This window comes from Vulpes vulpes, chromosome 3 (genome assembly GCF_048418805.1).
Source record: "Vulpes vulpes isolate BD-2025 chromosome 3, VulVul3, whole genome shotgun sequence".
Classification (NCBI taxonomy): Eukaryota; Metazoa; Chordata; class Mammalia; order Carnivora; family Canidae; genus Vulpes; species Vulpes vulpes.
In genome coordinates this window covers 57,488,240-57,515,731 of record NC_132782.1, presented here as the reverse complement: position 1 = coordinate 57,515,731, position 27,492 = coordinate 57,488,240, and the positions used below count along the sequence as shown (strand labels likewise).

General features: G+C 34.2%; 1 protein-coding gene across 5 annotated transcripts in view; it reads left to right on the top strand.

Annotated features, from left to right (window-relative positions):
* Positions 1 to 27,492, top strand: part of ATP11B (ATPase phospholipid transporting 11B (putative)) — a 114,754-nt gene that overhangs the window by 36,217 nt on the left and 51,045 nt on the right. For all 5 annotated transcript variants that reach the window (XR_003236290.2, XR_003236289.2, XM_026007226.2 and 2 more), the window contains 10 exons: positions 2,072 to 2,179; positions 2,375 to 2,503; positions 3,232 to 3,335; positions 6,759 to 6,806; positions 8,796 to 8,860; positions 11,653 to 11,734; positions 19,130 to 19,280; positions 20,377 to 20,574; positions 26,227 to 26,466; positions 27,074 to 27,249. Coding sequence is in view for 3 of the 5 variants with exons in the window: in XM_026007226.2 (XP_025863011.2) it covers positions 2,072 to 2,179; positions 2,375 to 2,503; positions 3,232 to 3,335; positions 6,759 to 6,806; positions 8,796 to 8,860; positions 11,653 to 11,734; positions 19,130 to 19,280; positions 20,377 to 20,574; positions 26,227 to 26,466; positions 27,074 to 27,249 (1,301 nt within the window). In the remaining 2 variants the exon portion in view is untranslated. The remainder of the gene's footprint in view (positions 1 to 2,071; positions 2,180 to 2,374; positions 2,504 to 3,231; positions 3,336 to 6,758; positions 6,807 to 8,795; positions 8,861 to 11,652; positions 11,735 to 19,129; positions 19,281 to 20,376; positions 20,575 to 26,226; positions 26,467 to 27,073; positions 27,250 to 27,492) is intronic.

Below are 27,492 nucleotides of genomic sequence, written 5' to 3'. Positions count from 1 at the left end.
AACCAATGAGCTGTAGGTGTTCAGAGAAAGGATGGAACACTTCATCTAGATAATCAGGGAGGTTTTGTGAAATAAATAATTAAAAGGAAGCTTGGAATATTGGTAAATGACAATTGGTGAAAAAGACGAGATAGAAACAAACAACTCAGGCAAAGGCTAAATGCAAGAAAAGCCAAGTCCTGTTTTGGGGAATGACATGTCTGACTAAATGTTTGACCCTCTAGAGGGAAGTATTAAAAGATAATACTGGAAATGTAGATTGGTACTAAATTAAAGAGGCTGGAAGATTCTTTGCTGTAAGCATTGGGAGTTTTCAGGGATTTTGAAAACGATAGTGAATTAAAACAATGTTTTGGAAACATTAATCTGGCAATCAGTAATATGTAGGGTAGATTAGAATTTGTGAATTTGTATTTAAAAGATGATGTTTTTATCATTGTTGCTCAGCTGTTAATGTCATCTGACTATGGAAGGAATTGTACTTCTTGACAGTTTCAGAAGATATTTTGACTCTCAAATTTCTCTAAAATTGACATGCCACATCTTAAATGAGGTCAATGTAAGTTAAGTATCTTAAGAGTGCTTTCTCAAAAGGTTTCCCCCTGAAAAAAAAAAAAAATAGACCTTCAAAGCAATCCTTATATTTGCTTTGTATTTTATAGCGTTATATTTTTAGGTAATAGATACACATAGTTTTTAAAAACTGAAACAGTACAAAATAGCATATAATATTGACCCTCCAGTCCCCTGTTTTCTTCTCCTGATATATTTGTACATTAGTCCTGATATTTATGCAGAATATTCACATAGGCAGGCATATTTTTTTCATATATGATACGATAGAACAGAACACATTGTGTACCTTTATTTTTATCACCTAATGCTATCTCTTGAATATCATTCCATTGTCTATACATATGCTACACCCCTGAATTCTTGAATTTTCTCTAAAATAGCACAAGAAGTCTTTTTTACTTTAAAAAAATTGCCAGTCCTTAAACATTTAATCAAAGTATTCTTTCTGGAAAAAAAAAACAAAACAAAACAAAGTATTCTTTCTGAAATTCTTTTGTCTGTGCCCCCTTTTTAATGATGATGCATATAGCCCTACCATATTTTTTCAAAGTACATACTATAATTACTTCTGTTGGTCTGTTGTTTAAGAAAGTAAAAGAACTCGACCTCATTTCAAAATCTGTTCATTTTGGGGCACCTGGGTGGTTCAGTAGATTAAATGTCTACCTTCCATTAGAGTCCAGGTCGTTGTGCTCTCTGCTCAGTGGGGAGCCTGCTTCTCCCGGTTCTTCCTGTTCTTGCTGCCTCTCACTATCTCTTGTCACGATTTCTGTCTCTCTCTCTCTCTCTCAAATAAATAAATAAAACCTTAAAAAAAAATCTATTCATTTCTTTCTCTGTCGTCTATGCTTTGTGAATTTATATTTTATGATGAAAATATCCTTTTTACATAGAAGGAGTAGAAGTTACCAAAAGATTGAATAGGTGTTAGGAAAAGGTAAGAATTAAGAATGACTCCTCAGATTTCTGCTAAGAGCAATTCAGTAGATGTTGATGTCATTTGTCAAAATGGGAAACATTGGAAATGCAACAGATTTGGAGGGATAACATTATCAATTTAGTTTTGAAGTGTTTACTATGACACATCAAAATGGAGATACTAAGAATGCAGTTGAATATTCAGATTTAGAGTCTGGAAGAGAGAGGTGGGCTAAAGATACAAATTTCAGGGTTTTTTGAAGACACGGGGATAGTTAAAAAATCCTATAGTGAGAAAGTGAAGGGTGAAAAAAAGGGCCCATAAGGGTGACATAGTAGGAGCCTTCTGTAAGGCCTAGAGAAGTACTATGAAAACCAGGAACGTTTTCCCAGAAGAAAGTGTTTCTTATAGGAATGAATGTCAAATCCCTATGAGTATGTGCATCAAACTAGCCTAATATAATTCTGGTGAATGAAATGTTTTGAGGAAGTTTTTATGTTTCTTCTTCTCATGTGATAAAAATATCTTCTAATTATATTTAATAAGGTATTTTTTTTGTTCTTTTGATATTTACAGGGATATGAAGATTGGTTACGACATAACTCAGATAATGAAGTAAATGGAGCTCCTGTTTATGTTGTTCGAAGTGGTGGCCTTGTAAAAACTAGATCAAAAAACATACGGGTATGTGTTCAGTAAATAATGGATATCAATTCTATTTTGGTATCACCAATTCTAATCTGATTGATTCTATTTTAGTTAAAACCCTATTTTCCTACCTTAAAATATTGTGATAGGCCATCTGTTTAGAACTCAGTAAAAATGAGTCTCTGCCTTGTAAAATCTGTATATTTGCTTTTCCCCCATAATTCCTCATAGGTGGGTGATATTGTTCGAATAGCCAAAGATGAAATTTTCCCTGCAGATTTGGTGCTTCTGTCCTCAGATCGACTTGATGGTTCTTGTCACGTTACGACTGCTAGTTTGGATGGAGAAACTAACTTGAAGGTTTGTACATGCATATGTATAATGTTGCTCTGGGTGAGCAAATGTTTTGGGGTTGTAGTGACATTTTCCTTTGATCAGCGAAGGAAGAAATTTGTTAAATCACTAAAACTTTTAAAAATTACAAACTTTTTAAAAGAAATAATGTTACGTATTTATTTCAAGTGTAGCCTCATGTGATTTAATCAAGTTAAAGAAAAATGGAAGGTGTTTTTAGGAAAAATCCTTTAATATTTTGGTGCTTTTTTGGATAAGAGACACCTTTAAATTGTTCTGAGTTTTCAGAATATGAAAGTGAGAATTAATATTTTTCCTATTAAATAGCTTTATAATAAACTTTTTTTATATGCAAATAGCCCATATAGACAGGTAATCATAGTATCTCCTTTTGCTATTTTGTATTTACCAATCTTCTTTCTTCTCTGCTATCTAGCTAAGTGATCTCAAGTACAATGTACAAGTACAATGTACAATGATTTAATCTGAAAAGAGATTTGAAATAGATGTTATCTAAGGTCCCATTTGGATCCTGAAACTGCAATGTAACTGTAACAATGTTATAGCTAGGTGATCTCAAGTACAGCTAAGTGATCTCAAGTACAATGTACAAGTACAATGTACAATGATTTAATCTGAAAAGAGATTTGAAATAGATGTTATCTAAGGTCCCATTTGGATCCTGAAACTGCAATGTAATCCTTTTTTTTTTTTCTTTTTTTAAATTTTCCCAGACACACGTGGCAGTTCCAGAAACAGCAGTATTACAAACAGTTGCCAGTTTGGACACCCTCGTAGCTGTGATAGAATGCCAGCAACCAGAAGCAGACTTGTATAGGTAGGGTATATAGTACTGGATTATTTCCTAAAAAAAGACAGAGCTGCAGAAGTAGAATTGTTGGATTAAAATTAATCTATTTGGCCTTTGACACATTACAGAAACATTGGACTAATTTTTATTGCCATGAGCAAAAAATGTTTAGGATGGGATCACTCTTACACCACACACAAAAATAAACTCAAAATGGATTAAAGACCTAAATGTGAGACCTGAAACCATAAAATTCCTAAAAGAAAATATAAACAGTAATCTCCTGGACATCATATCTATCAGTGTATTTATAGATATGTCTCCTTAAGCATGGGAAACAAAAGCAAAAATAAACTGTTGGGACTACACCAAATAAAGAACTTTTGCACAACAAAAGAAACCATCAACAAAACAAAAAGGGAGCCTAGTGAATGGGAGAAGATATTTGTAAATGATATGCCCTGTAAATGGTTAATATCAAATATATAAAGAATTTAATTCATCTCAACACCAAAAAAAAATTTCAATTGAAAACAGGTAGAGGGCAGCCCCCGTGGCGCAGCGGTTTAGCGCCGCCTGCAGCCTGAGGTGTGATCCTGGAGACCCAGGATCGAGTCCCACGTCCGGCTCCCTGCATGGAGCCTGCTTCTCCCTCTGCCTGTGTCTCTGCCTCTCTCTCTCTCTGTGTGTCTCTATGAATAAATAAATAAAATCTAAAAAAAAAAAAAAAGATCTGTATATGTTAAAAAAAAAAAAGAAAACAGGTAGAGGAGGGGCACCTGGGTGGCTCAATCAGTTGAGCATGTGACTCATGATTTCAGCTCAAGTCATGATCTCATGGGTTGTGAGATGAAGCCCTATGTGCGGCTCCTTACTTGCCTGGGGAGGGGTGAGGTGGCAGGATCATCTACTTGATATTCTCTCTCTCTCTCCCTCTGCTCCTCCCTCCACTTGAGTGTGTGCATGCATTCTCTCTCTCTCTCTTTCAAATAAATAAATATTTAAAGAAAAAACAAAATGGGTAGAGGACCTGAATAGACATTTTTCCAAAGAAGACATACAGATGGCCAACAGACACATGAAAAAAATGCTCAACCTCACTAATTATGAGGGAAATGCAAATCAAAACCACAATGAGGTATCACCTCACACCAGGCCAAATGGCTGGTATCAAAAAAGTAAGACATAACAAATGTTGGCAAGGATATAAAGTGAAGGGAACCCCCTAGTGCACTGTTGGTAGAATGTACTTGGTGCAACCACTGTGGAAAACTATATGGTAATTCCTCAAAAAATTGAAAATAGAAATATTGTATGATCTAGTAATTCCAATCCTGAATATTTAAAGAAATGAAAACACAGATTTGAAAAATATATGCACCCCTAAGCTTATGGCAGCTTTGTTTACAATAGCCAAGATGTGGAAGCAATCCAAGCATCTACTGGTAGATGAATGGATAAAGAATTGGGGGTAGAATATCACTCTGCCATACAGAGAATGAGATCTTTCCGTTTGCAACAACATAGATGGACCTCTAGAGGCATTATGCCAAACGAAATATGCCAGAGAAAGACAACTACCATATGATTTTACTTACATGTAGAATATAACAAAACATGCAAACAAAACCAGATTTTTAGAATCCAAGAACAAATTGGTGGTTGTCAGAGGTGAGTTGGGAGGGGGATGAGCTCCTTTGCTCCTTTAGTTCTACTTTTCCACCCCTTAATTTTTAAAACTCTGATCAGCACCTGCACTTCTAGGAATTTCCTCTAAGGAAGTAATGAAATTCTCCTAGGAATGCATCCTAATGAAAATATGAAAAGATATATACACAAGGTTGTTCAGGGCCACATTGTTTAGACTATCTGTAAGGTTGAAAAACCTACACTTCCATTGGCAGTGAATTAATAAATTGTGGGGTAACCCCAAAATGCAGCGCTGTATGTGGCCATTAAAAATAATGATGTAGATCTATGTTTTTGACAGGACATGTTAAGTGAGGGAAAATGTTACCAACAGTCTTAATGGCATGATTCCATTTTGTTTTTAAGATATATACATGAAAAAAGTCTGGAAAAGATAAATCCAAAGTATTAACAATGTTTATATTTGAGTAGTTGAATTAGCAGTGATTCTTATTTCCCTCTTGATGTCTTTTAAAACTGTCTGAATCATTTTATAAAATGTGTGTGTTTCAGTGTAGGTAGTCTTTATAATCAGAAAAGAGAATAATGAAACCATTTCCACTTTGAATCCAGTTAAAGTGTGAATTTGGAGAAATGGCCAGGGAAGTGCAAGATAAGTTAATCCAGTATGGAACTGGCATAAATAGAGAGGGCGATGTTAGAATGAAGGGTAATAAGACAGATGAAAGCAAATAGGTCTCTTGTTGGAATTTAGTTCAGGGAAATTGGACATCATCTCCAAAAGATACTCAGGGAAATAGTAACTAAATTGGCTGTTTGAATCTAAATCCAAAGTTGAGGCTGGAATCAGGACTATCTGAAATTCCATTAAGTGGAGAGAATAAAAAAAAACCCTTCAGCGCTGTTCCCTGATAAAGGGAGCTGAAGGAAGTAGAGGTAGGAGATTAGCAAGAAACAATGAAACCAAAGTCTACAAGCATCTATGACCTGGAAATGGGATAGTAGGAGCATTTAGAAAGGAATGCTTTTTTCTTTGCTTAGTGAAACGATTAACATGTAAGTTCTGTCTATACTTTGCTTCACTATGGAATTCACTTCACTATTGAAGAAAGTGATTGCACGCTTGAATTGACTGTGTGCTATGAAGCTGTTCTGGTTGTAGAAGTTGGAACTGAAAGGCTGGGCTGTGAAACTCTATTATGATAACAGTCCACTTACTTTAAATTTCAGGCAACCAAAAATTAAAGAAGCTTTCGAGTTCACTGACAGGTTTCTGCTTTTTACTTTATTCTCACCACTTAACTCACACATGGTTGTTGTTCAGTGAATATTTATGAATGTGTGCATGAGTCAATTAATGAGTGAATGAAAGATTCTAGTCAGGAGACCTAATAAACTAGGATGAAATATATAAGCATTCATTGTTGGCTAAATAATATATGCATGTGATGACCAAACTGATAATAATATATGACAGTTTCATTGCCATTTTGAAAACAGTTTTTCAAAAAAAAAAAAAGAAAACAGTTTTTCATTTATTACCTCATTCATAATTAGAGTGGAGATGGCAAGAATATCAGTTTTTTAAAGCTTAATGACTGATAAGTATTTACTTATATAATTTCTAACAAAAAAAATGGACCATTCCAAATACAAAAGGTCAGTTTTGTTTCATGTATAAGAATAGTGCCAAAACTATCAAAAAATTTTCACCAACTGATGTCCTAAGTAAATATTATTGGGTGTTTTTTTTGTTTTTTTGTTTTTTTGTTTTTTGTAACATGGTGAATTCTTTGATAGATTCATGGGACGAATGATAATAACTCAACAAATGGAAGAGATTGTAAGGTAAGAATAAATTTGCGTTATCCAGTTACTATTATATGAAAATTGTATTGGAGAGGGACTAAAGTCAAGTTAAAGGGAGATTAGGTAAGCAGCATATCATGGGAAAGGGTTAATTTAAAAACATTTAACATTTCATCTTCTAAGTGAGTAAGGACAAAAAAAAAAAAATCCCATGAAATGATGTCAAAATAGTTTAGTAAGATTATATGTGTACTTGTATTTCTTACTCTGGTAGTATTAGGTAATATAAAAGGGAACAGCCATTCTTATTCAAGTGTGTACACATTTAAACCCACCACACTTAAAGTCTAGAATACAAAAAATGTTTTATGTAATGTGTGACAGATATAAATATCATAATTAGTGGCCAATCTAGAACCTATTATTTACTGTTTTGATTGGTTTTTTGTTTAGTTGGTTGTTGTAGTGTGTTTGCCCTTAATATTCAGGTTAATTTCTGACTCCTGCCCAAAAGGCTTTGAGTTTCAGAAATGTGCTGGTATGAGATTACATTGTTACTCATGACCACAAAGCCATATTGAGAATAAATCTTGGAATTAGCCCTTGAACTTCCAATCCAATTAAATTTCACCAATTTTCTGGAGATGTGTTCAGTTAGTATTGGCTGCATAAAATAAATCACTAACATGAAGAGTTGAGCGTTTTTTTAAATGAAGTTACCAAAACAAGCTACCTAAAATACATTACTTCAGCCAATTTACATTTTTAATAAACATTAACATAGGAATACATTCAATAAACTCTTCAACAAAGTCTTTGTAGGTGTAGGACCTCTTCCTGAGTAACTATGACTAGATGTTATTTTGATTTCTAGACTGACATAGTGGGATATATATGTGGATACATAATCTGAATTTTGTTAAGATGTTGTGGCTAGTAAAGCAAAAGATCAGTTATGTTACCTAGCCTCTAAAATGATTAAAAAGATTAGCCATATTCTTTGCTAAAGCAACCTGAGTGAACTGATGAATTCTTTTAATTTGAAGCTTTCTGTCATTATATCCCAATTTTATATATCAATGTGAGCTCAAAGTTTTTCTGTTCATCGTTGGAACCAACACCATGTGAAAAAGAACTATGTTATTCACGGAGTGTGCTCTAAATATGACTTTCTAATAAAACCATACTTGTTAACAATGTCCCAAATACCTGATCCTCCTTGGTTCATTGGATTTTTTAGAGTATTTGGATTTGCAGACATCTTCAGATTTGGTTCAGATTCTGTTTGATTTGGGTAACTGTATATATATGCTTCAGAAAAACATAAGGAATATCAACAAAATTAAAGCTTTTTTACTTATCCATAACAGAGTCTTATCATTTTGCTAACACTAAGAAAATACAATTTCCTTTCTCGTTATTCCTTCTCATTTTATATCTCCTTTATGGAGAGAAATTCAAACAGCAAGAAGATCTGTGCTCCAAGGATGTGCAATGCAAGTAGTCAAGTTGTTATGTCAATCTTGCATAGAGGAAGTACTAACTCATTACATTATGTTTTATTATCTAGTGTAATTTTAATTATCCAGAATTGATGTATTTATATACAAATCATACTACAATTCATGTTTACATTGCATTTTAATTCTGTATTTTCCATTTAAAAACTTTAATCGTGCTCAAAATTTTTAAGTTTCATCATGTTAAATATTTTTAAATCCTTGGTAAATCTTTTATTGTGTTTTATGTTTAAAAATATTGAAACTGATGGCTTTGTGAATTTATTTATAGGTGTAATCTTATTTCTGAACCACTGATATTAAAGTGACTGAAATACTAAAGCAGGTATTTGTTGTTAGGATCACTAACATCATAATTGACCTAAACAGCTTTACAGTACCTGAGATTTCACTTTTTTATGGAAGCAGTGTTATAACTGTAGCTCAGGGATTTTCTACTGAAAATGCCATGTTAGAATTTAATTGAATTTTCAATATATTCAGTGCTTTTTTTTTCCCCCCCCTCTAGACCTCTGGGGCCAGAGAGTCTCTTGCTTCGTGGAGCCAGGTTAAAAAATACAAAAGAAATTTTTGGTTTGTATATATTTAAAATTTTTAATTATAGATTCACGTTATGCTTTATATATTTTTTCTTTAGAGAGAGAGAGTGCATGTGAGTTGGGGTGGGTGGGTGGAGGGAGAGGGGGAGAGAGAATCTTCAACAGGCTCCATGCCCCACACAGAGCCTGATACAGGGCTTGATCTCACAACCCGGAGATCATGACCTGAGCTGAAACCAAGAGTTGGACATTCAACTGACTGAGCCACCCAAGTGCCCCTCTATAAAGTATTTTTTAAAACATAGCATTTATGGTCTTTTCGTTGGAAAATTTACTTAGTCAAATATGGTCTATAATAATTTTCTTACAAAGATTTGTGTTACTAAAATTCTGTGTTGTGTTTTTTAGTTGTTAATCCCTAATTACTAGAATCCCTATAGACTAGAACCTTGCCTTTCTGTCTGTGGATACTTGTGAAACACTGCTAAGAAGCTAATTTTGGCAGTACTTTTAATGGTGGTTAAGAACCATATAATCTGGCAACATGATTCAATAAACCACCTATATAATTCCATTATGATTATTCGTAGATTGGATTAATAAAACCACTGACTCATTCTTTCATCTATTCATTCAACCATCCATTCATTGCCTAGAATAGGCAAATTCATAGAGACTATATGGCAGATATGATTGGAATTTATACTGACTGGATCAAAAAGATGAATAAATGGTATGCAAGTGATGAAGATCTAAATTAATTCACACGTTCAGAGTCAAATCTAAGCAAATTGTAAAGTCTTGATAACCTTTAGCTGTCAGCCAGATCCTCCCATTTTAGAATGGCCTTTCATATACTGCCCAGCCTGTGTTATTCACTGAACATTTAAGCTTTTCAGGTTCTCTTCTTCATTTTCTTCTTTCGGATTAACTGTGCTGTATGTTATCTCTCAGTATGAAGCTCTGTGATAAAGAAATGCATATCCTTTAAAAAAAATAGCAAGTATTGATAAGGTTGTAGAGAACTTGGAACCCTTATACAATGCTGGTGGGAGTATAAAATGTCACAGCCACTGTGAACAATAGTGTGGCAGTTCCTTAAAAAGTTAAACCTAGAATTGTTTTATGACCTAGCAGTTCTACATAATGATCCAGCAGTTTTATTCCTAGATATATACCCAAAAGAATTGGAAAGTAAGTGTTCAAACAAAGACTTGTACAAGGTGTTCATAGCAGCACTGTTCTAGCCAAAGGGTAGGAACCGCCCAAATATCCATCAACTAATGAATGGATACACAAAGTGGATAAAGAAATATTATTCACCCATAAAAAATACAGTGCTGTTGCATGCTATAACATGGATAAACATTGAAAACATGCTGAATGAAAGAAGCCAGACACAAAAAACTACATATTGTATGATTCCATTTACTTGAAATACCTAGAAAAGGCAAATGCATAGAGACCAGTAGATTTGTGGTTCACAGGGCTGGGGAGTGGACGAGAATGGGAAATGATTGCTTAATGGGTACAGGGTTTTCTTTAGGGTGATGAAAATGTTCTCAAGTAAGTGAGGGTTGTACAACATTGCAATTGTACTGTCACCAGATTGTACACTTTAAGATGACTAAAATGGTAAACTGTATGTTATGTATATTGTAGTTAAAAAAAAGAAAACCATAGTCATGTCCTGAATGCCAAAGCCAGAGAATACTTCCAGAGGTTTTAGACCCTCTCATGTAATGCTATATTTTAATACATGTCTCTAGCAGGAACACCTTTCACATTCTTAAAATAAAATGTATATTTTTGAATGCCTTTAGCTGGGTTCTACTGTAGTCTGCCTCAGCACCATCTCTCTCTGGCATATCATTCTGGCTGATTTCTCACATTTCTGTAGTTTCAGTGGTTTTTGTCATCTGAGTTATAATCCCTGCCTCTAAAGAATACTAGTGAAAATTCCAGGACAAATTTTTAGAAAGAGCATCATGAATCCTACACTACTTCTCAAATTTCACTAAGGATGGATGTGAATATTTATTGATCAGTCATCTCTCTGTTTCTAGACATTTTGCTATTTTGTCATACAAATACCACAACAATTCTGAGGTATTTTTTCCTATTTAAAGATGGGAAAAATGAGACTTAGATTAAATAACTTGCCCGAGGATACAGAACTAATTAAGTGGCAGAGGTAGGACTCAAACTAAGGTCAGACTCCAAAGTTTTTTATAAATCTGGTCTTACCTAATTTCATTCACTCCCCAATTTTAGACTGTTATTACTGTCATTCTTGCTCATCTCAGTCATTCACATAGGTACTCATGTTTAAAATAGCACTTTCCTTATGTTTACTTCATTTATTCTAACAGGTTTCCATTTTATCTCTCCAGCGGTAGAAAACTATGTCTCAACCCCAGATTCTGGCATTTAGAGCCTTTCAAACTCTGACCGCATTCCATTGTTCAAAGTGCTTTTCCATTTCTGTCATTGTTAACAGTGTTTGCTCTATCTTTAATGGCCTTCCCTGCTATCTTTGCCTTTCCAAATCCTTTTCCTCCATCACTTTCAACTCTAATAATATCTCTTTCATTCAGATATAGTAATTATAACTCAGAAACAGAACCTTAATGCCTTCCCCATCCAGCAGGTTGAGTGACTGGAGTTCCCCAAAATTGGACTTGGAAGACCTTTTAAAACATCCTAAAAGACTTAAAGGCAAATTGTAAAAATAACCAGACAGTACATTTCCTTTCATGCTAGTGAGGAAATCTGCCTTTTGAAATATGCCAGAGGATTATTTTAAAAGACTGTTTTGTTTTGCAGGAGTTGCTATCTACACGGGAATGGAAACTAAGATGGCATTAAATTACAAGAGCAAGTCACAGAAACGATCTGCAGTAGAAAAGTAAAACTATTTTCATTTATTTACTCATAAATATGTGCATTATTTATATATGTATAAAGTATGTATGTAAAAATATATGTTAGTCAACAAAAGATGGTATCTTTGAAGATAGGGATGTATGCATGTAGCATTTTGCACAATGTTTGGCATATAGTAGGTGCTAAATTATTACTTTAAAATAAATACTGTTGGATTTAATGGAATCACTTGATCGAACTAAAACCCTCCTGCAGAAAGAAATTATAAAATCTGGACAGATTTTTTTTTTTTTTTTTTTTTTACATAAACAAGTCTTTGAAAATACACGAGAGTGACACAAAACAGAAGAAAATGGCAGCCTACTCCTGAAAGGCAGCAATAAGGGGAAAGATTTAAGAATGCAGATTTTTGCCTGAAGGCATTCCCCAATTCATGTGCTACATAGGGCATCAGAGAACCTGAGCGTTACAAGATTTAGAGGTGTTAGAGGACAAGTTTAAAGCTGGAAGAACAGGCTAGACAGAGGAAAACCAGGTAAGAGGGAGCCACAGAAGGGAATGAACTCCAAAACCTGCATATGAATTATGCCCAAATCGTTGGCTGACTGTTAGAACTGTGCATGTGCAGAGGAGACCCCCAGTAGGCTTGGCAGAAGAACAGTACCAGGAAGCTGAGAAAACAGAGCAGATAATTTTGCTGTTGCCTGTTGCAGTGGAGACAGTTTGATATTTGAGTCTAGCCAAGTTATCTTCCTGCTAGAATGAAAATCTGTACTCTCTGAGGAATGTAAAAGAGTACAGAGTCTATACAACCAATTATTTATAAAATCCAATAATGTAATAAAAAGTAAGTAGACATGTAAAGAAAATGTAGCATGTATTTAAGAGAAAAAGTATTCATTAGAAACTGTCTCCATAATGTTCCGTATCTTGCAGTTAGCAGGCAAGATCTTTAGAGCAGATATTTTAAGTATTTTCAGGGGTCTAAAGGAAGATGTAAATACACATGTAAAATATCAGCAAAAAAATGGAAACTATAGAAAACAGTATGGAGGTTCCTCAAAAAGTTAAAAATAGAACTGTCCTATGATCCAGTAATTACACTATTAGGTATTTACCCAAAGGATAAAAAAATGGCAGTTTGAAGGGATACATACACTTGGTGTTTAATAGCAGCATTATCAACAGTAAGCCAAATTATGGGAAGAGCCCAGGTGTCCATCGACTGATGAGTAAATAATAAAGAAGTGGTGTATATATACACAATGGAATATTACTCAGCCATAAAAAAGAATGAAATCTTGCCATTTGCAACAATGTGGATGGAGCTAGAGAGTATGATGCTAAGTGAAATAAGAGAAAGACAAATACCATATGATTTCACTCATGTGGAATTTTTTTTTTTAAGATTTTATTTATTTATTCATGAGAGAGAGAGAGAGAGAGGCAGAGACACAGGCAGAGGAAGAAGCAGGCTCCACGCAGGGAGCCCGACGTGGGACTCGATCCCGGGTCTCCAGGATCAGGCCCCGAGCTGAAGGCAGCGCTAAACCGCTGAGCCACGTGGGCTGCCCCTCATATGCGGAATTTAAGAAGCAAAACAAATGAACACGGTGGCGACAGGGAGAGGCAAACCAAGAAACAGACTTTAAATCTATAGAGAACAAACTAATGGTTACCAGAGGGGAGGGGGGTAAGGGGTAGGTTAAATAGGTGATAAAGATTAGGAGGGCACTTGTGGTGAGCACTGGGTGTTGTAGGTGGGTAATGAGTCACTAAGTTCTACACCTGAAGCTAGTGTTTATGTTAACTAACTAGAATTTCAATAAAACCTTGGGGGGGGGGGGGGAGGGGAATGGAACTATAAAAAAGAATTCGGTGGATATTCTTTTTTTTTTTTTTTTTTTTTCGGTGGATATTCTTGAGTTGAAAATATAATTACTGAAATGTAAGTCCCATTAGATAGGCCCAACACTATATGGAGGAAAGCAGAAGAAATTATTGGTGAATTTAAAAAAGTAATAGAAATTATTTAGTTGGAAGAATAGGAAGAAAAATGATAGAAGAAAAATGAACAGAGTTTCAGAGCCATGTGAGACAATATTAAGCTATCTAACATAAGTCTAATTGAGTCCAGAAGAAGAGAAAGCAAAAGGGGCAGAATAAAAATATTTAAAAATAAATTTAAAAAATAATAATAGAATTGAGAAAAAACAGAGTGGCAGTTAAATCCAACAAATCAAAGTTTGTGGACTCAAGGCAAAGCCTAAATTGAAGAGAAATTTCTAGCTATAAATGTTTATATAAGAAAAGAAGAAAAGCGTATAATCAATCATCTAAGTTCCTACCTTAGGAACCTAGAGAAAGGAGCAATTAGACCCAATCAAAGAAGAAAGGAATAAATATTAAAGATGTGAGCTAAAACCAATGGAACAGAAAACAAATAATAGACAAAATTAACAAAAGCAAAGCTTGGTTCTTTGTAAATATTAACAAAATTGACATATCTCTAGCTGGATTAAGGAATTAAGGGGAAAAAGAAGTGGTAGGAAAGAGAAAGCTACAAAATTACCAACATCAGGGATGAAAGATGATATCAGTACAGATCTTACCTTCTGTGGTCACTTTTGTCCCCAGATAAAGAAATTTTATGAACAACTTTATATAACTACATTTTCCAACTTAGATGAAATGGATAAATTCTTTGAAAATAAAATGAACAAAAATTGACACAGGATGAAACAAAGTCTAGATAGCCCCATTATCCATCAAAGAGATTTAATTTATTATAAAAAAATAATAAATCTGCACAAAAGGATGGTCTTCCAGCACTGTGTGTTGAAACAATTGGACATCCATATGTCTAGAAACCAAGCTTTAACCGTATCTCCCACCATATGCAAAAATTAACTCAGGGCACCTGGGTGTCACAGTGGGTTAAATGTCCCACTCTTGGTTTTGGCTCAGGTAGTGATTTCAGGATTGTGAGATCAAGCCCTGTGTGCTGAGTGCAGAGCCCACTTGAGACTCTTTCTCCCTCTGTCACTACTCTCTCTTTCTCTCTCTTAATCTCAAATAAATAAATAAATCTTAAAACAAAAAACTAACTCAAATGTAAAACCTAAACATAAGAACTTAATCTATAAAACATGGGAGAAAATATTTGTGACCTGGTTAAAGAACAGTTTCTTAGATGTGAAACCTACAAAAGAGGAATCAAAAACAAAACCAAAACTTGATAAATGAAACTTCATCAAAATTAAAAACTTTACAGGGCACCTGGGTGGCTCAGTTGGTTAAGCGTGTGCTTTCGGCTTGGGTCTTGATCTTAGGGTCCTGGAATTGAGCCCTACATCAGGCTCCCTGCCCAGTAGGGAGCCTGCTTCTCCCTGTCCCTTAGCTGCTACCCCTGCTTGTGTTCCCTTTCTGTCAAATAAATAAAATCTTTTTTAAAAATTAAAAACTAAAAAAAATAAAAATAAAAAAATAAAAATTAAAAACTTCACACCTGAAGCTAATACAGCACTATGTGTAACTTAAAAAATAAATAAAACTTCTTTATTTCCAAGGACACTGCTAAAAAAAAAAAATGAAAAGACAAGCCACAGACTAGGAAAAATATTTACAAGCATATATTTTGTAAAAGACTCATGTCCAAAAACTGCATTTTCACCACTTCTTTTAAATGTTATCCTAGAAGCTTTTTTCAGTACCACAAAAAAATACATAAATACTAGAAAGTAAGAAGTAAAATGATGCTTACCAGAGGACATATGATTTTTCACGTGGCAGTTGTATGCATTCAGCAATAAACTATTAGGGCTAATAAGTGAGTTTTAGCAAGGCCAAATCTACAAAACATGGTGAGAGTTGCTTATTTAATGGAGAAATCACATTAAGAGGTTGGCAGGGTCAGTACTGTTAAGCTCTCAGTTGATATGTAGTTCTTTCAATAATGATTAAAATCCCAGCAAGCTTTTTTGTAGTAATTGACAAGATGATTCCAAAATGCATATTGGAAGAGCCGGGGTGGCTCAGTCGGTTTAGACATCTGACTCTTGATTTCAGCTTGAGTCATGGTCTCAGGGTCATGGGATTGAGTCCTGCCTCGGGCTCTGCACTTGGCCCATAGTGTCCTTGGTATTTTCTCTCCCTCATTCCCTGCCCCTCCTGCTTGTACTCTCTCTCTCCCTCTCAAATAAATAAAAATGCATACTGAAATATTGTAGCCAAAATGCACATACAGAATGCTTAAAGAGAACAGTTGCTTAAGAAAGCTGAAGAATTTATATTATCTGACTTTAAGACTTTAATATATAAAGTGACAGGTCTCAGTGGAATAAAATAGAGTTGAGAAATAGACCCATTTATATATTGTCAATTGAGCGTTAAGTAAATTCAAAGAAGAAAATTATGGTCTTTTCAATAAATGATGCAACAACAATTGGATATCCATGTGAGGAAAAAATAATAAACCTTAATTCCTACCTCATATCATATACCAAAAAGTTTTTGAAGATGGGTCATATACCTAACTGTAAAGGCTAAAACTAGAAAACCTTTAGAAGAAAACTTATGAAGATATCTTCACAACCTGGGGATAGGTAAATATTTCTTGGGACACAAAACTAATAACCACAAAAGAAAAAACTGGTTAACTGTACTTCCTCAAAATTAAAAACTTCTTACACTACACAATTAACAAAATGAATAAGAAAGCCACAGACTGAGAGACTATATCCATAAAACGTATCTGACAACTTGTACCCAGAATATATAATGATATGTTGAAAAGCTCATACGTCTGTAATAAAAAGAAAATGCAATGGGGGAAAAATGTATATAAGACCGGAGCAGAGAAATTTTCACAAAGAAAATATACAAATGGCAAACATACAAAAAAGTATACAACATCATTAGTCTTGAGAGAGTTACAAATTAAAACTACAAAGAGATACATACATACATACACTTAGTGGAATGGCAAAAATTAACTCTAAAAGTTCCAAGTATTGGCAAGGACATGGAGCAACTGGAACTCTTAATTCTAAATAATCAACGGATCAAAGAGGAAATATCAAAGAACATTTTTTAAAATATCCAGAACTTAATGAAAATATAGTATCAGGGGCACCTGGGAGGCTCAGTTGGTTAAGTCTCTACCTTCGGCTCAGATCATGATTCCAGAGTCCTGAGATGGAGCCCTGCATCAGGCTCACTGCTCAGTGTAGAGCCTGCTTCTGCCTCGCCCTCTACTCCTCCTCCTCCTGCTTACACTCTCACACATGTGTGCGTGTGCTTACTCTCAAATAAATAACATCTTTTAAAAAAAATACAGCATCAGATTTTTTTGTTTCTTTTTTTTTTTATTGGAGTTCAATTTGCCAACATACAGTATAACACCCAGTGCTCATCCCGCCAAGTGCCCCCCTCAGTGCCCATCACCCAGTCACCCCAACGCCCCGCCCACCTCCTTCTCCACTACCCCTTGTTCATTTCCCAGAGTTAGGTGTCTCTCATGTTTTGTCCCCCTCACTGATATTTTCACTCATTGTCTCTCCTTTCCCCTTTATTCCCTTTCACTATTTTTTATATTCCCCAAATGAATGAGACCATATAATGTTTGTCCTTCTCTGATTGACTTATTTCACTCAGCATAATACCCTCCAGTTCCATCCATGTCGAAGCAAATGGTGGGTATTTGTTGTTTCTAATGGCTGAATAATATTCCATTGTTTACATAGACCACATCTTCTTTATCCTTTCATCTTTCAACGGACACCAAGGCTCCTTCCACAGTTTGGCTGTTGTGGACGTTGCTGCTATAAACATTGGGGTACAGCATCAAATTTTATAGGATGAAGCTAAAGCAGTGCTGAAAAGGAAATTTATAGCACTTGTATTAGTTATGGTCCTCCAGAGAAACAGACCAGTAGAATATATATATGGGTATATATAGTAGGAGATTTACTATAAGAGTTGGCTCATGTGGTTGTGGAGGCTGTGAAGTCCCACAGTCTGCCATCTGCAAGGTGAACTTGGAAAGCTGATCGTATAATGCAGTCAGCATCCAAAGGCCTGAAAACTGGGTAGCTGGCCACTGTTTTAAAAAAACTGGAGCTTTGTCTGATAGCTCAAGAAAAGAGAGAAAAACTATCCGTTGCCTTTTTTATTTCATTCAGGTTCTCAGTAGTGATACCCACCTACATTGGTGAGCTCAAGAAAAGAGAGAAAAACTATCCGTTGCCTTTTTTATTTCATTCAGGTTCTCAGTAGTGATACCCACCTACATTGGTGAGATAGGGGGACCCACCTATCTCTCTACTAAGTCTGCTAAGTCTATTGAATCAAATACTAATCTCTTTCAGAAACATCCTCACAGACACACCCAAAAATAATATTTTACCAGCTATCTGGGCATTGCTTAGCTCAGTCAAGTGGACACAGAAGATTAACTGTCAGAACAAATACATTAGAAAAGAAACACCAGGGGCACCTGGGTGGCTCAGTCAGTTGAGCAGATATCTGACTCTTGACTTCAGATCTCAGAGTTCTGGGATCAAGCCCTATTTCAGGCTCTGTGCTCAGCAGGGAGTCTGCTTGAGGATTCTCTCCCTCTCCCTGCTCTCACCACTCGCTCTTGTTCTCTAAAATAAATCTTTAAAAAAAAGAAAAACACCAATGACAGAAACTGAAATTAGAAACAATACCATTTGCAATCATTCTCAAAAAAGGAAATAACTAGTTGTATACCTAACAAAATGTATGCAGAATCTGTATGCTGAAAATTCTAAAGTGCTGATGAAAAAATCAGAGATGTAATGTTAAGCTTGCCTAGTGAAATATTTTAATACCAAGCTTGCCTGGTGAAAAGAACAGGGATTCCAAAGTTAATTCTTGACTTGTGTGATTTTTTGTAAATTTCTAGAAAGATTTTTGGGCTTTGATCTTCATCATTAAAAAGGATGTGATTTCCTTACAGAGGTTTTACAAAAATTAGACAAGTTAGTGGATGTGACAAAGTTTTATAAAATCTTAATCCTACACAAATGTTAGTTATATTTACACTTAAAATTATATAGACCCTGAAAATGTAAAAAATAATAATAATAATAATCTTAGAATAATTACTTATGGTGAGAATAACTGGCCAAAGCTGTCATTTACTGTAAACATTTTGAACAGTAATACAACTGATCCAAATAGGCATATAATCTTATGTATTGGTTATTTTATTGTTGGCAAATAGGTTCTATTGAATGGTCATTTCTTAAAATATGAAGACTGTTTCCTTTAAATAGCTACTGTGATGTCTTAAATATTTTTATATCTTATTTAATACCAGCATAAAACTTCCAAGCAGATGAATATAGCAACACATAATTGGCATGTTTTATATTATTTTTTTCTCTTTCAGGTCAATGAATACATTTTTGATAATTTATCTAATAATCCTCATTTCGGAAGCCATCATCAGTACTATCTTGAAATATACATGGGAAGCTGAAGAAAAATGGGATGAACCTTGGTATAACCAAAAAACAGAACATCAAAGAAATAGTAGTAAGGTATGTTATGGTGTTCTTGACTCTGCTGTAAAGGAAACTTTATTCTTTGGCACAGCTACTGGTTTGGTAGTGACTTCTGATAGGAGTGACCACTCTGATCTCCTAACACCATTACTGAAAGTAACAAAAAGACACTGTAAGTGAAAAGTGACCAGCATGTTTATAAAATGCTTTTTGCATTTTAGGGCATAAGCAATTGTATTACCTATGGCATGACTTGAATAGTTACAAGAGATCACAAAATTTTAAATCATCTATAATGGCATTTCCCTTCAATACTACAAATACAGTTTTTTATTCCACTTACTTACTGTACATTGTAAGGGAATGAAAGAGTAAGTTGATTTTCAATTCTGTCCAAATAATTCAAGGAGTCTTACTGTCAGCCTATTGATGGTATGAAGTAATAACACAAAATATGTCATAGAAAGTTTTAAACTGAATCAATATGGACTACCAAGAAAATTTAACCTGCAATATTAGTAATATTCTCCAGATTTCACATTAGATTAAAATACAAATATTGGAAGACTGATGTGCATCTCAAGAAACCACAAGGCAGATCACAGAATATATTTTCCATATCATTCATAATTAGGTATTTTACCTTTCACAGAATGCATGTTAAAATGTGATACTGCTATGCTATTGAAGTAGGCTATTACTACATAACCTATAAGTAAGAGTTTTAATTTCCAGCAGTTCTGGTCTAGCAATTCTTAAATAATTTTTTTAAATTGCAGTCAATTTTTATTTATCTGTGATTTTGAAGGGTGGAAGTGGAATGGTAAGTATACTCCAGGGATTACAGTTATAATTTTGCTAAAGGTTGTTTTCAGTCACACCAGGCTTTTGATAGCTTCTGAAAAGTAACAAGTAGTTTGAGTTTAACCTTTTCTTTTTACTATGTTCAAGATTCTAATGAACAATAAAAGAAATGTATTAAAAATACAATTCAATAAATGAACTCATGAGACTTCTTCAGAATATAGCTGATGATCTGTTTAGACATGAAACTTTCTGATAATTTTCTTCAGTAATAATAAGAAAATTCTCAATAGGTTTTCTCTTATCAAACAATCATTTTTCTCCCTAGATTCTGAGATTCATTTCAGACTTCCTTGCTTTTTTGGTACTCTACAATTTCATCATTCCAATTTCATTATATGTAACAGTTGAAATGCAGAAATTTCTTGGATCATTTTTTATTGGCTGGGATCTTGATCTGTATCATGAAGAATCAGGCCAGAAAGCTCAAGTCAATACTTCTGATCTGAATGAAGAGCTTGGACAGGTAAAATAGAAATCCTTTTATTGTGTTTTTTCTAATATTTTATTTTCATTGAAACAATACATGTACAAAGACTAACATTATGTACAAAGAAAAGTATTATGAGGCTTTTACCAAAAAATAGCTCTACTTTGCTCTATGCCTAACTCTTGTTTCCTGTTTTTAAACCTGAAATCATTTCTTCCATTATTTAGCACTATATATTATTCTTTCTTGATTTTTAAATTTTAGACTTTTATTATGGAATTTAAAGATATAATCTTATGCTACTGTTTTATGTATTTACCAGATACATACTCACTTTGCCTCCCCACTTGCTCCCTAGCATTTTTATATCACAATTAGAGATTTAATACATATTTATTTATTGACATTATTTTGACTCTGTTAGTATTGCTCACTAATTTCTAGTTCCTTAAGTGTGCTGTACGATACTTTAATTACATTTTCTTTTTGATGTATTTTCTCTAGAGTTAATTGCTCTGTTTTTTCATTTGCTTAATTTCTGTATACCACAAATAAGTTTCTGATGAATATATGAAACACATCTCTACATATTCAAACACAACAGGTAATCTAGGATTTCCTTTTTCTTTATCTCTTTCTTTTTTTGGAGACTTTTATCGTTCTGCTTAGTATGGACTTATATCTGGGCCTGCTTCTCAGCTGTCATCCAATGACCTCCCTTTACCATCACCCTAGAAATTTCTTTACCTCTCTCCTGTTTTGGATCTCCTGGATCCTGCGCCAGCTCACCTGCAGCTTATTCTCTCATTTTGATTGGACATATCTTCTAATAATTTCCTGGAAAAGGATGTGTGAGATGAAAATAATTGGAGACTTTGCATATCTAAAAATATCTTTATTCCCCCTTTTTTTTCTTTATTCCTTTTTTTGTATTTGATTAATAATTTAGCTGTAGAATGCATCCCAGTTTGGAAATTATTTTTCCTCCAAATTTTAAAAGCATTTCTTCAATTTTTTTCCAGCTTCCAATGTTGCTATTGAGAAATCGGTCCCATTCTGATTCCCAGTTCTTTGTGTGTGGTCAACTATCTTATTTCTGGAAGTATTTAGGATCTTCTCTTTGTGTGATAATTCTGAAATTTCATGATGATATACCATGGTGTGAGTCTTTGTTTGTTTGTTTGTTTCATTGGACAGTGAGCTGTCTGAGCCCTTTCAGTCTAGAAATAAATGTACTTCAAGTCTAGGAATTTTTTTTTTATTACTTCTTTGATAACCTGTCTTTCTTTTAAATTTATATTTGGATATCAGACCATTTATCTTGATTCTTTAAAGTTTCATTTACTTGTTTGTTTTTATAATTCTAGGAGACTTTGTCAACTTTATCTTTCCATCTATCTTTTGGTTTCTTTTATTTCTGTTATTTTTAATTTCTAATATTCCAGTATATCTGAATAGTCTTCTTTCTTGAATATAATTTATCCTTTTAACTGTCTAAGGATATTAATGATCGTTATTTAAAGTCTTCTGCTCCCTGCATTTTCTGTTTGCTCCTAGTTCCCTTTTCAATAGTTAGTTCTGGTGCAATATCACAAAGCATTCCTAAAAATTACTCTGCTGTCTAAAATTACTTAGTAAAAAACACAAGACTAACGGGATTAGGAGGACAACAAAAATTTTGTCAGTAACACATTTTAAATAAATTGTTAAGAAATACATAAATACTGGGGCACGAGTGGCTCATCAGTGGGGCACCCAACTCTTGATTTTGCCTTCAGTCATGATCTCAGGGTCCAGGGATCAGGCTCAGAGTTGGGCTCCACGCTGGTGGTAAGTCAGCTTGAGGATTCTCTCTCTCCCTCTCTCTCTGACCTACCTACCCTGTTCACACATGCACACTTGCACTCTCTCATATGAGCGCATGCACTCTCTCTAAATAAATAAATCTTTAAAAACATAAATATGGGGATCCCTGAGTGGCTTAGCGGTTTAGTGCCTGCCTTTGGCCCAGGTCATGATCCTGGAGTCCCGGGATTGAGTCCCGTGTCAGGCTCCCTGCATGGAGCCTGCTTCTCCTTCCACCTGTGTCTCTGCGCCTCTCTCTCTGTTTCTATGTCTATCATAAATAAATAAGTAAATAAAAATCTTTTTTAAAAAATATATAAATACTATATGTAGCATTTTGTCTTGAAAGAACCAGAAGGTTAATTGTGGAAGTTACCATCAGAGACATGTTACAACTTGTGTGTCATTGTGAAGTATTGAAAGGAAGGTTATCTGAAAATAGAAGTAGATGGGTATGGCTTAAAACACCCAGGCGACCTAAGGTGGCTGTGAGATGTGTACATTTCACATGTTCGTTGTATGCAGTTTGCTGGTGTTTCTCACAGACAAAGTTGTGCATAACCAAATGTAAAGTCCACATTATGCTCAAATTGTCTCCTAATAGATCAGTCACATTATTATAGATTCATGTTTTCAAGACAGTATTATAGCAGAACTGACTGTAATTTGTTTTAGACTCTACCTTTCTTTTCAGGGATGATCCTCAAATGAATGCTAATCTTTAGTTTTCTTTACAAGTTTAAAAGTTTTCCCTAGAAAAGCCTAGCAGCCCAGCTGTTTTTTGACATATTCCCTAGTGTCAGTACTGGTCTTTTCTCAGTTTCCCCAAAAATAATTACTGCAGTTAGTCTTCCGGCTGCTTGTGATTGTTAACAGAGCCATCCAGTAGACTCCGTTTTTAGCATGTTGCGCTCCTGTTTTCAGCTGTCTCACACCTGTTTTCAGCTTTCTATGGGGTTCAGATTCTCCCTGGCTCAGTCCCCTATAGATGAAGGGCAGTCTCAGGTTTGTTTGCAAGTTACGAGGAGATTTCAGGTTTCAAACTGTTCCTGGTACCTCCATTTTCAGCCTCATCCCATACTTTCACATTCGGTAGTACATCTACTTCCTGCGAGTTTTGGGGAAAGGGTTCCCACCATTGCTTAGGTTTCCTGTTCTAAGTTTTGTTAAGTCACTTACCTCTCATTCATTTCCTTTCCATCTTCCAAACTTTTTATATCTCCCTTCTCATATTGTCTCATCTACCATTATTTTCTTATTTTATTCCTGTACTCTTATTTTAGTAAAGTTTCAAGAGGAACAGAGGTAATTGTATTTGCTCAACCTACCATTTTTAACCAGAAGCTAATCCATTTATTTTTAGCATTTAAGAAGCTTTAGTAATTTATGCTACTTATTATTCGTGTCACATTTCTTTATGTATCACATATTTAAGACCTAAAAACACAACCTGTTTTTACTGCTTCTTTGAACACACTTTTTTCCCATTTTCTTCTTTGCTTTGACCTTTTCTATCCCAATTTTCTCCTCTTCCTCTTTCCTTCATGTTAGAATATTGTTTTTTCTGGAATCTCACACTGTTTATGCATATCCCTACTTGCTTTATCTTTAAGAAGCTTTAAGTGATAACTTCTTTAAATTTCTAATTCATCTAAGTTCTCTTTTTACTTTTATGCCTCAAAGTATTTCATAGTATGTTTATTGCCTCTATTTCTTTATCTATTTTATACCAATGAAATCTATGTCATATTCTATGTCCTTTCATTTCCATATCAAAGAAAGTGCTCTTATGATGGTGTGCAGTGCCCACTCTATCACAAAGTCAAAACTTCTTGATTTTATATATATTTTTAAAAATCAGTTAATTTCTTTTATTCATCTGTATCATCTAAATTGTAGAGCCCTCCATGACTGCTAGTCTGTGTCTATGCTAATCATCTTTGGAGTATATCTGTTTAATTACTGATATATTTTATATCATAATTTTGTGGACCTTATTATTCTTCCTGACCTAAAAGTTTTTTATTAACTTGTTAGGTAAGTGGCATATCTCCATATCCATCTTGATAATACAGCTATCTACTGTAGATAGTGGGCAATCTTTAATATCATATAGCAAAGATAAAATATTTTATCTTTTATTTCTGATTTCACCATTTGCTAACTCTATGACTGAGTTATTTAACCTAACTCTTCCTTTGTTTCTGTTTCTCTAAAATTTACATAGTAATAGTACCTACCTCATGAAGTTGTTGAGAGGATTAAATGAGTTAGAATAGTTAGCAGTGCTGGCAATATAGTGATAGCTGTACAATTATTAGCTTTTATTATTATTACTTTACTTAGCAGAATTCCTACATCTCAGGTGTTGTATTTTTCTTTACTATTTATAAGAAAATGAACTTTGTATTTGCTCATTTTATTTCTTGGCTCACACAATTTTTTTCTGGCTTTAACTCTGTCTCCTTTTTTTGTGTTGATCTTTTTATTCTGCAGTCTTGCTGAACTCATTTATTAGTTTTGGTAGTGTTTTAGTGAATTCCTTAGGATTTTTTATATACAAGGTCATGTCATCTACAAATGGCTTACCTATTTTCCAATCTGAATACCTTTTCTTTTTTGTTGCCTGATTACCCAGGCTAGAACCTTCAGTACAATGTTGAATAAAAGTGGCAAGAAGAGACATCTTTGCTTTATTCTTGAACTTAATTTAGGGGACAGCATTCAGTCTTTCTTCATTAAATAGGATGCTAATTATGGCATTTTGTAGATACGTTTATCAGGTTGAAGAAATAGCCTTCTGTCCCTAATTTGTTGAATGTTTTTATCATGAAACAGTATTGGATTTTGTTAAATGCTTTTCTTGCATTTGTCAAGGTGACCATTTTAATGACAGAAAAAGAATAAGTACCAATTTATTATTGTGGTGAGTTTCATTGATTTATGTTGAACCAGACTTGCATTTCAGAGATAAACCCTACATATTTATGTTGTATATTTTTTTTAAATGTCTCTACATTTGGTTTGTGTTTATTTTCATAAGGGATACTGGTCTATAGTTGTTTTTCTTTGTGATGCGTTGCTCCCTTTTTAAATGACAACTTTTTCAAATCATTATTGCATTAATCAAATCCTTACTTTATTCCTAGTTGTATCAAGATTTGACTATTTCATCCTTCTCTTTTTGGACCTACTTTCTTTTGGGTTAATTTTCTAGAATTAGTCTCAAAGAGTAATAAAATTATTTATCTTATTTACTTTTTAAAACATTTTCATTTGGGGACACCTGGGTGGCTCAGTAGTTGAGCATCTGCCTTTGTTTCAGGTTGTAATCCCAGGGTCCTGGAATCGAGTCCTACCCTTGGTTTCAATTTCCTCCATCTATCTAATACTTTAGACAACCTTCCATCTCTGACTTATTGTGTTGCTATGACTTTGTGTTCCTGTTCCCAGTTCTGTACCATTTCTTCTAGGCCACATACCCTTTCACATTCTAGGTTATTAAACATCCCTTCCACCCTTGCTCAACGGTCATTCTTAGTTTTACTACTTCAAAACTCCTTACCCAGGAGAGGGAAAAGAAGTATTAATCCTACATTATCAGTCAACTCTAAAGATGAACATGTACCTAAAAATGCTATAAACTTCAAAGTTTACATAGATTTGAAATATTTTATCTTACCCTGTTTTGTTTCTGTGTAACTTTATTTGTGCTTAGATTGTAAAAATCTCAGTATTAGTATACTAATGTTAATAGGTAAGTTTAACTTTAGGAGAGGAAGAAAAGGTTTTTTGTTTAACCATAAACACAAAAGTTTGTTTTCTTTTCTCTTCCATCTCTAGGTGGAGTATGTGTTTACAGATAAAACTGGTACACTGACAGAAAATGAGATGCAGTTTCGGGAATGTTCAATTAATGGCATAAAATACCAAGAAATCAATGGTAGACTTGTATCTGAAGGACCAACACCAGACTCTTCAGAAGGAAGCTTATCTTATCTCAACAGTTTATCCCATCTTAACAACTTATCCCATCTTACAACCAGTTCTTTTAGAACCAGTCCTGAAAATGAAACTGAACTCGTAAGCAACTTTTAAGTTAATAAATTGGAATTTCATTTGAAATAATTCTCTTTGGTAGTTGTTGGATTGTAGCAGAAAAAGTTTAATTGTCAGTGTGTCAAGGAATATGTATTTGGAATGAATATCCTTTGATTCAGCACTGAGACGTTGTAGTAACAACCCATTTTAACTTGCAAATTAATAGATGTCTACCTTACTTCTCTAAGTATTTATTTATTTATTTATTTTTTTTAAGTATTTAAATGAGACTCAGTGGAGAACCCTTACTGCCCTGAAATAAAGAAGATGACTTTGCTAAGAAGTAGAGCTTAAATATATTTAATACTTTTTTAGACCTCATTTTTCCACAAAAGAGTTTTCATCTTTATTTGCAACTTGTCTGTTTCTTAAAAAGATACTTTTATTTTGAAGAGTCATAAGCAAATGTGACGTTTTACTCTTTGGAGTCAGAAGCAACCAGCTATTAGTTCAAGATTGTAGCACTCCTGTTGTAGATCTAAGATAACCAAATTATTGAGTATTTATTGACTTTTTTTTTTAGAATTCTGCTTACAGTTTTCTGTTACTTGGGAATGGTATTTTTATTGAGAATATTATCTTTCTACAGATTAAGGAACACAATCTCTTCTTTAAAGCAGTCAGTCTCTGTCACACTGTCCAGATTAGCAATGTTCAGACTGATGGCATTGGTGATGGTCCTTGGCAGTCCAACTTTGTACCCTCCCAGTTGGAGTACTATGCATCTTCTCCAGATGAAAAGGCTCTAGTGGAAGCTGCTGCAAGGTAGTTTGATCTAAATTCCAATTCTTCAGAAAAACACCTTTTAAATAAAAATGTGCAAGTACTAGAAAATTATTTTAAATTGTCATACAAAATTCATGAACACATAAAGGTAGAAGTGCACTTTAAATTGTAAAATGAGAGGGCACCTGGGTGGCTCAGAAGGTTAAGCATCTTCCTTCAGCTTAAGTCATGATCTCAGGGTCCTGGGATTGAGTTCCATATCAGGCTCCCAGCTCTGTGGGG